Here is a 9,794-nt window from a genome sequence, read left to right on the forward strand (position 1 = left end):
CACAATAAGAGATAACAGGAACGTCTGAGTGCGTGGATAAACACGGTTTAAAGATATGGGAGCTCAGCATAAATAACAAAATATGAGCCAAAGTTGATTCATATTTGATTTCCATAAAATACTCACATATAATTGGACATTTTCCAATCATTTCCAAAACTCATGTTTCTGTAATTTCAGGTCTAAAAGTTGGATTTTATGTCTGGATTATATTTACTCTCAGATGATTGCTTCATGTTGCAGCTCAGGATCACATTAGTAATCCAGACACATGCAGGATATTAAACTGAGGCGAGGAAATATGACAGAGACCCATTCAGGCTGGAGACACTGCGGCTCTGTTGGCTGCTGGCCGTTTCAGTGGAGCAACGCGCTGACTGCATGAAACACACATTCTGCTGCTGTTTCCCAGCAACTCACTCACATCTCCAGAGATAAAACCTGCCTGAGCTCAGGCAGCCACAGCCTGAGGAAGAGGAGGAAAGTTTCAGAGAAAAGAGACACAAATGTGTTAAATATCGGCTTTATTTCCAGTTGGATCAGAGTTCAGTTCCAGCAGTGAAACACTCAGCAGATGATCTCCAAAGACTTGAAAACTGGTTAAACTCAGTTTAATCTGAAAAGAAGCAGAAACTACCTGGATGTTGTTGACACACCAAGCAGGAAAAATCCAAAAGTTTTATTCCACTGATAATCAAGTCAGTGAGAACAGAGCATGCCTTCCATTCCTGTTGTAATATTTATGAGCAGCATGTCTGAGTTCATGTTTATCACTGACCTTTCATGCTACATGACTTCTGCAGGATATGTGACACTGTTGTCCTGAATTATGCAAGAGGTTTTCTTCCTCTGAAACCCAAAAGGCTCTTAATATTTTAATAAACAATCAATGCTGAGTCAGCAGTCCCTGTGTGTGATTTGATGTCACATCTATAAAACTTATTTTTTCTTGTTGTTCAGGCTTAAATTGTACTTTATTTATTAATATAAATCTATGTTTTATTAGCTGTAAGCAGTAATAATCAAATGAATGCATCTGATTTACAAATTGCACTTTTTGAACTGAATTAATGATAACACTAAGTGTTGTAATTTTACTGAGCTGGGACTCATCGGAAGGCACCGCGGCTGACCGCAGGACGTGACCCGGTTCGGGTCACTTGTCCAGACTGAGGACGAACGGTACCAGGGACCCGCGGGCCTCCGCAGGACCCGGAAGCACCTCCGACAGGAAGCCCTCGCGCTCCTCACGCACCTCGAACTGCAGCGCGTGGCCGCGGCTCACGCAGTAGATGCGGTCTCCCAGCACCGCACAGCGGAACGGCTGCGGGTTGTCCAGCGGGAAGCGCGCGCCGCCGAGCCACACCTTCACCAGCGTGTTGTACCTGTACACGCTCACGGCCGCGCGCTCCCGCTCCACGTCGAAGCGGTAGATGAGGCTGCGGTGCGCCACCATGTCGGCGGAGCGCCGCCGGCTCTCGTTGAACGGACACTCCTCCCACTCGTCGCGGCGGCTGTCGTATCGCAGCAGGCGGTAGAAGAGCGAGCCGCCGGACACGAACAGCGCGCCGCCGCACGAAACAGCCTCATGCGCGACCGCAAAGGAGCCTTTGGGCAGCGGAGCCACATGAGCCCACCTGTCCGCGCGCGGGTCGTAGCGCTCCACGGTGAACAGACACTCCCCCCCGATGGCGTACAGGTGTCCGTCCATGGAGACCAGCCGCAGCTGGCAGCGCGGCTGCGTCAGCGGGCGGACCCGGCTCCAGTGGCCGGTCCGCGGGTTGAAGCAGAACACCCGGTCCGACGCCGTGGAGCGGCCGTCCTGCGTCCCCATCCCGCCCGCCACGAACAGGTAGTTGTAGAGGGTGCACATCCCGGAGCCTTTAGCCGGGACTTCCTCCGGTAGGACGGTCAGCAGCTCCCAGCGCTGGGAGTCCGGGTGGAGGCAGAACACCCGGCGCGGGGCGGGGTCCTCCCGCTGCGGGCTCTGCGGGCGGCTGCTGTCCAGCACCTCGCAGGTCTCGGCCACCGCCAGCACCTTCCGCCCCTCCATCCTGCGGGCCAGGATGAGCTCCCTCTCCGCGGCGGTGAGCCGGCCGAACACGGCGGGGCTCCGCAGCACCTCCAGGTAGTGGTCGCTCATGAAGCCCAGCAGCCGCTGCTTGTCGCGCTCCGAGCCGCCGCGCTTCGCCTCTTCCAGCAGCTCGTAGCAGTTTTCCACGGTGATCTGCGGCGGGTTGTCGCTGCGGTCTGGACCCGGATGCTTCCCTTCGTCCGCTGCCATCTGGTCCATAGTTACCGGCTCGGTTCGATCGGGATCCTGTCAGGCCCAATTATCACCTTTTTGCTCAAATCCCCAGCAGTTGACGCCCTGCTCGCTACGCTCTCATTCATTCACCCTGTTGCTTCAAGTTTCCCTCCTGTCCGCTTCTCCTCCATCTCCTCCGGGGCGCGGCGGCTGCAGCCGGGCTTCCCCTCCTCCGGTCTGGCTGCGGCTCTCCGTGTCTCCGGACACAAAGCCGGCCACTGACCGCTGGACTCTTCCTCCTCCTCCTCCTCCTCTTCCTCCTCAGTCCGAGGCTCCAGACTGGACTCTGCGTCTACGCCCTGCAGGCGGAGCGGAACCCCGGCTGTTTGGTGGAACAATGGCTCTGCAGAACCTCCCAGAACTCACCGAGGAGGGATTACAGTTTTCACACAAAACAGCAGCGGCTGCAGAAAGTTCCGCTGGAAGAAATAAATATAAAAACCCCATAAATGGGTGATGGATTCTGAAATAAAACACAAACTGTTTGTTTCTGTGAACTATGTGAACCGAGTCGCTGTCCTTGGTGCTGAACCGGGATCAGATAATCCCAGAACCAGAACCAACAAACAATTCCGATAAATTACATGCAACTACATCGATATTAGGCAGAACCTCTAAAAAATGAGATTCTGACTCAAATCAATCATTAATTCACTCTTTATCTTAATTAAAAGGCTAATTCAGTATTTTTCCTGGATCTATTAATATGATTTCTGCACATTCAGGTTTCCAAACTGAAAAAACCGTGTAGGTCCAGAATTAGATGCCAGATTCTGTCAAACCGTTTCTGTGAGGCTGAATCAGATGTTCAGTCAGCAGGAGAATCTGTCTCGTCCAAAGCTCCTCCTTCAACAACCTGCAGTCCAATTAAAGCTAATGAGCTTTTTCTGTAAATCAATGAAAGTGGATGAGATGTTCCTCAAATGAAATGTCAGCGAATTTACTGCCGAACAGCTCCCCCTGCTGGATGGATGTCGAAATCACTCTGTTAGCTATAAAATCTTTTATAAATTCCAGTTTGATCACTGAATTATTAAGTTATAAAACAGTTTATGTGATGAAAATACAAGCCAGTTGATTCATCCTCCAGGTAGTTTTATCAAAACAAGTGGAGCCAATAAACATGTTGACAGATCAGGGACAAAAGGCAGAATCAGTTTAATGTTGTTGAGTCGATGCTACTGGTTCATGTTCCAGATACTCGACTGACTCATTACATCATCAGATGAGATCATCCAAACACCTTCCTGCTCAACACATTTCTCATATTCTCTGCGTCCGTCTTCGTGAAAACGTGAGCAGAAAATCCAGTCGGTTTAAAAAGAATGTTCTCTTTCCAGGTTTGATCTGGTTTCTGCATTGATCAAAGATGCAGCATCAGCTGATTTTTGTCCCTCTAAATCAGGGGTGTCAAACTCATTTTGGTTTAGGGGCCGCATACAGCTTAATCTGATCTGCAGGGGGCCACACAAGTAAACTCATTGCAAGATTAAATAGAACCAATAAAAGTGGACTTGTTGATTTTTATATTAAACGAATTTCACTTTTACAAAATATATTATGAATAATCTCAGTTTTTAAGAAAGGTATCTGCAATTTCAACAATACTTTTGCTCAGTTAAGCATTTATTTAAGTGCATTATGCATAAGAACTGATCTCAGTGATTGTTGCAAAACATTAATTCACAGTTTTTGGAACTTAAAAACACTGTCCTGCATCACAAAATACAACAGACAAAAACTAAGAAAAGATTTAAAATCAATTTTCAACATCTGGGAAGCAATTTGAACAAATTATCTGGCTTCACACATTTGAAATCTTAAGTGTCAGCTGTTTTAAACAGACATTTGATTAAGAACATTTGTTGATGCATAAAATGCATACATATAGAAAAACTTGCATACATAACATGTATGTATGTTAGCATGCACGAGAAATATGAGGTTGCCAGGGCCAAAATAAAAAGCTGGTAAAGCATAGAATCCAACTTGTTTACAGAACCTGAAGCTCAGTGCTGCCATCTGCTGTTAGTTCCGCTGCAGTGTTGCATCATGTTGTGTGCTCTGAATAAAACACAGCGCCCCTCGTGGACAGTATAGGAACTGCAGATTTTCATTTAAACGAAGTATATGTTTTTTTCTTGAATAATGACAATGCATTTAGCCCCCGGGCCGGACTAAATCGTTCGGCGGGCCGGTTCCGGCCCGCGGGCCGTACGTTTGACACCCCTGCTCTAAATTATAAATTTCCTCATGGTTTCCTGATGCTGCAGGTAAACAACATAAAACCAAGTCAGGAAAAGGTCAGAGGAGTGAGACCTCCTCTGGGTTTACTGCACGGTAGCTTTAGATAACAAAAACACCACAACACAATAAACAAGCAACAAATAATACAATTTATCAAAAGCCATAATCAAAATCATCAGATATATATAAAATATATGAATCAATGTTACAGTTGTTATTAATCTAACCAGCTGGTTTTTAGCCTTGATTTAAAGGAACTCAGTGTTTCAGCTGTTTTGCAACTTTCTGGAAGTTTGTTCCAGATTTGTGGTGCTTAGAAGCTGAAAGCTGCTTCTCCATGTTTGGTTCTGGTTCTGGTGCAGAGCAGAACCAGAACCAGAACCTGAGGGGTCTTGAAGGCTCAACATCAGGTCTTTAATATATTATGGTGTTATAAAATAACAGAAACCTTGCTCTTTTTTCCAGTTTTAGTCAGAACTCCAGCAGCAGCATCTGGATCAGCTGATTGATTTATTAGTCAGACCTGTGAAGACACTGTTGCAATAATCAATGCGACTAAATATAAACGCATGGATGAGTTTCTCTAGATCTCACTGAGACATTAGTCCTCTCACCATGGAGATGTTCTTCAGGTGGTAGAAGGCCGACTTTGTAACTGTCTTTATGTGGCTCTGAAGGTTCAGGTCAGAGATCATCACTACTCCCAGATCTTCTAAAGGTCTTTTGAGCCAGTGCCAAAGAACATGTAAACCAAAAATAATAAGTTCCCCAAAGCAGAACCCTGAGGTTCACCAAAAATGAAGACAACATAATGGAGACCGCAGTGAATAAGAAAACAATTAATGTTGTTTCAGAATGTTTCAGTCTTCCAAGGTTTAGTTACGTGGAATCTCATGGAATGATGTTAAAAGTAACAGAAACCTAAAAACATAAATAAAATGTTGGTCTTTAAAAACATTTTCCAGACCAAATTTTCACCATGAGTCGTAATTTGTCTTTTTTGTAAGATTAGTAGTTCAAAGTGAGTTTATGTAACTGGACTGAGGATAAAAGGGACTCAACAGATGCCAAGGTTAAAAACTTCTATCGGAGTCAAAGTCCAAGTCTCAGGGGTCCTTATCTTTATCTGAAGGGACTTCCAGGTAGAATAAAGGTTAACTAAACATCCAGAGGGGCCAGCGGGCAATGGATGTCCTCACAGAAGCATCAACTGAGCGGCGGATACTGGAGGCCACCATGGAGAGGCAACTCGGGTCGTGGGGTGATGATCTTCTTTCCCACACAGCAGAGATCCTGGAAGATCCTCCTGAAGTGGCTCCTGAACTTCACGCTGATGAAGGCGTACAGCAGCGGGTTCAGGCAGCAGTGCAGGTAGGCGATGGTCTGCAGCACAGACATCGCCGTACGCAGTGAAGACTCAGCATGACAATCACGATGCTCAAAATAACTGACGGTGTCATACAACAGGGCCAGGTTGTAAGGCAAGTGGCAGGCGATGAAGACCAGCACCACCACCATCACCACTCGGACCGCTTTCTGTCGCTGGACGTTTCTGCCTTTCTGCAGGGTGATGATGACTGCGGTGTAGCAGAAGATCATGATGAGCAGCGGCAGGAAGAAGCCAATGGCCAGTTGGGTGCTGGGAACAGCAACCTTCACTATGCCAGCAGTGGTGCTGTCACCAAATTTCCACTCACAGACGTACTGTGGACCTGTTGTCTCTTCCTCTTCGGTGCCGTTGAACCAGATGATGTCATTATGTGATGGTTCGTACCAATGGTAGAAGTGGAAAGTGGGAACAGACACCATTAAGGCAAAGATCCAGATCAGGGCACAGATGATGCGACTGTGTGACAGCGAGCGTAACCTGAAGCTCCGGCGAGCCTGGACGATGGCGATGTAGCGGTCGGCGCTGATGCAGGCTAACATTAGCATGCCGCTGTACAGGTTGACGCTGTAGGAACCACGCAGCAGCTTACAGGCCACCTGCCCCATCGGCCAAGAGTACAGCTCGTTGTAGACGATGAAAGGTAGAGCCAGCACGAACAGCAGGTCAGCGATGGCCACATTGAGCAGGTAGACGTCAGTCATGGATTTGGTTCTCTTGTAGAGGGCATAGGTGAGGATGACCAGGCTGTTCCCCACCAAGCCCAGGATGCAGATGATAGAGTGAATGTAAGGACCAACCACAATGTTCACACTGTTGTCAGTGAAAGAACACGGTTCAGAAAGTCCATCCTCATTGCTCTCGTAGTCGTCAGCTGAATAATCAGAGTTAATGGAGAAGTTCATCTTCTTGAACTGTGATAAAAGTCAACAACAAAGTTAATCAAAATATGTTAAATTAAGACAATAGAAAGCATCGATTCCAAACGAGACACTTTCTGTTAGTGTTTCTCATGTCTGGTCCTCTGGCTCCACGGTCCTGCATGTTGTAGGTGCTTCTTTCTGGAATAAGTGGCTGATTCACAGGCGTCTGCAGCACTTAATGGCAAGCAGAAGAAGTCATGCAATCATTTCAATCAGGTGTTCTGCAACAGAGAAATATCTAAAATATGGAGGGAAGTAGTCCATGAGGACTGGGACTGAGACATTGGACATGCCCAGAAAATTTCCATCATCTGTGGTTTGGGTACCTTAGGATGTCAGCTCTGAGATCCTAAGGTACTCAAACCTGACACCCTCCTCTCCACAACTATGCGTTGAGATCCTGTCCATGAAAGCCACAAACAAGATCAGTGTCACAGGGCGGCCCTGGCAGAGTCCAACTCACAGCTGGAAGAGGTGAGACTTTGTGCTGCTTTTGATCCACGATCAGGGATTGGATATTCCTTGGATGCCACCTGGATGCTCCCCAGAGGACACAGTCTGACGCCTTCTCCAGGTCCACAAAACACATGTAGACCGGATACTCCTTAGAAATTTCTCAGCCATCCTGAATGAGTGAAGCTGTCCTCCACAGTCCCATGGCCAAAAGAGCCACATCTCTGAGCCACCAAACGGTTTCCCAGAACTTCCTGCTGCACAGGAAGCCACCCGGCAATTTGTTCTTTCTTCTGAAAACTATTAGTCCATGTGGTCAAAGGTGACATTTCATGGAGAGGCTTGATTTTCACCTTGAACCAATCAATGACTGAAGACCAAATTTGGAATGTGAATTGTTGCCCTGTGAGATGAAGACTCAGAAAAATGGAGGAATGAACTGATCACAACCTGGTGACAAAGTGGATCTTATAATACTCTGGACTGGTTTCCCTGGAGTCCACCAGGGTCGACCCGTTTCATCCATCCAATGGGTGGTGTTTGCTGAGAAAATGTCCGGGTGGCGACTTGGAGCAGCAAGTTTACCGGATCAGTTTATTCACCTTACATCCTTCAGCAGACGCTGGAATCTCTCACTGCCATGCAAAACGTTGTTGCAGAGAGATCACACTCTGATGTTTTGCTCTTTCAGTTAATCAGTGAAAAACCACAACACTAACAACACTAACAACAACAACAACACTAACAACACTAACAACAACAACACTAACAACACTAACAACAACAACAACACTAACAACAACAACAACACTAACAACAACAACAACAACACTAACAACACTAACAACAACAACAACAACAACACTAACAACAACAACAACACTAACAACACTAACAACAACAACACTAACAACAACAACAACACTAACAACACTAACAACAACACTAACAACAACAACACTAACAACACTAACAACAACAACAACACTAACAACAACAACAACAACACTAACAACAACAACACTAAAAACAACAACACTAACAACACTAACAACAACAACAACACTAACAACACTAACAACAACAACACTAACAACAACAACACTAACAACACTAACAACAACACTAACAACACTAACAACAACAACAACAACACTAACAACAACAACAACACTAACAACAACACTAACAACAACAACAACACTAACAACAACAACAACACTAACAACAACAACAACAACAACAACACTAACAACACTAACAACAACACTAACAACAACAACACTAACAACAACAACAACAACACTAACAACAACACTAACAACAACAACAACACTAACAACAACAACAACACTAACAACAACAACAACAACAACACTAACAACAACAACAACACTTACAACAACAACACTAACAACAACAACACTAACAACAACAACAACACTAACAACAACACTAACAACAACAACAACAACAACACTAACAACAACACTAACAACAACAACACTAACAACACTAACAACAACAACACTAACAACAACAACAACACTAACAACACTAACAACACTAACAACAACAACAACACTAACAACACTAACAACAACAACAACACTAACAACAACAACACTAACAACAACAACACTAACAACACTAACAACAACAACACTAACAACAACACTAACAACAACACTAACAACAACACTAACAACAACAACACTAACAACAACAACAACACTAACAACAACACTAACAACAACACTAACAACGACAACAACACACTATTCAGAAAAACCAAAACAAAACTATGCAAATAACAGAAGAGAAGTTCTTTGCAGAATCTTCCCAGCCGTGCCATGAAGTCAGACCTTTATCTTTATTGCAGCTATAAAACTCTTATCAACCATAAAACTATGCAAAGGTCAGAGGTTACTGCACTACCTACTGTTGAATAAACACTAACCCATAACATGTCAGTTTATTGTCCAATATAAATGTCAGGCGTTGCTAAAAGGTCACTCTGTTATTGTTCCAGTTTAACAGCTCAGTCAGACCTGAATGTCATCATGGTGTGAAATGGCTGCATGATAGATGCACCACATATATATTATATGTAAAAATACAGATGTATTTTTCTTTAGTCCTGAGGAACAATAAGAACACAGCCTGTAAAATGATTGAGATCTTATTCATTCATCTAAACAATCCAGCATTAACTGATCTTCAGCTTCATTTCTGTTTTTAAAGCAGGATCCTCACCTCCTGAAGCTTCATGTGATGAAAACAGGCTCAGACACCAGAAGCTGGTCGTTTCCAACTCAGAGCTGCTTTTTGTGTCAAAATGATCCAACTGCTGCTGAACATCCTCGTCTCATAAAACTCACTCAGTCCGAGCGGCAGAAACTCTGCAGCTGTTCCTTCACTCGTCCACCTAGTGGAGGAAATGTGCAAACACTTTTCCTCCCTGTCCTCCAGAACC

General features: G+C 45.0%; 1 protein-coding gene and 1 pseudogene across 1 annotated transcript; both read right to left on the reverse strand.

Moving 5' to 3' along the window:
* Window positions 1-507: 507 nt before the first annotated feature.
* On the reverse strand, window positions 508-2,715 carry LOC106904059 (kelch repeat and BTB domain-containing protein 11-like). Its single transcript, XM_014968178.2, has one exon. The coding sequence runs from the start codon at window positions 2,291-2,293 to the stop codon at window positions 1,157-1,159; it is 1,137 nt and encodes a 378-aa protein (XP_014823664.2). The 5' UTR covers window positions 2,294-2,715; the 3' UTR covers window positions 508-1,156.
* A 727-nt stretch (window positions 2,716-3,442) lies between these two features.
* LOC106904066 (C-C chemokine receptor type 6 pseudogene) lies at window positions 3,443-6,847 on the reverse strand (annotated as a pseudogene).
* Between the last annotated feature and the right edge of the window lie 2,947 nt (window positions 6,848-9,794).

This window comes from Poecilia mexicana, unplaced genomic scaffold (genome assembly GCF_051168715.1).
Source record: "Poecilia mexicana isolate PSO_F unplaced genomic scaffold, ASM5116871v1 scaffold_21, whole genome shotgun sequence".
Classification (NCBI taxonomy): Eukaryota; Metazoa; Chordata; class Actinopteri; order Cyprinodontiformes; family Poeciliidae; genus Poecilia; species Poecilia mexicana.

Bases quoted from the DNA above. Each gene is read 5' to 3' on its own strand.
- LOC106904059 (XM_014968178.2), bottom strand. From the start codon at position 2,293: ATGGACCAGATGGCAGCGGACGAAGGGAAGCATCCGGGTCCAGACCGC.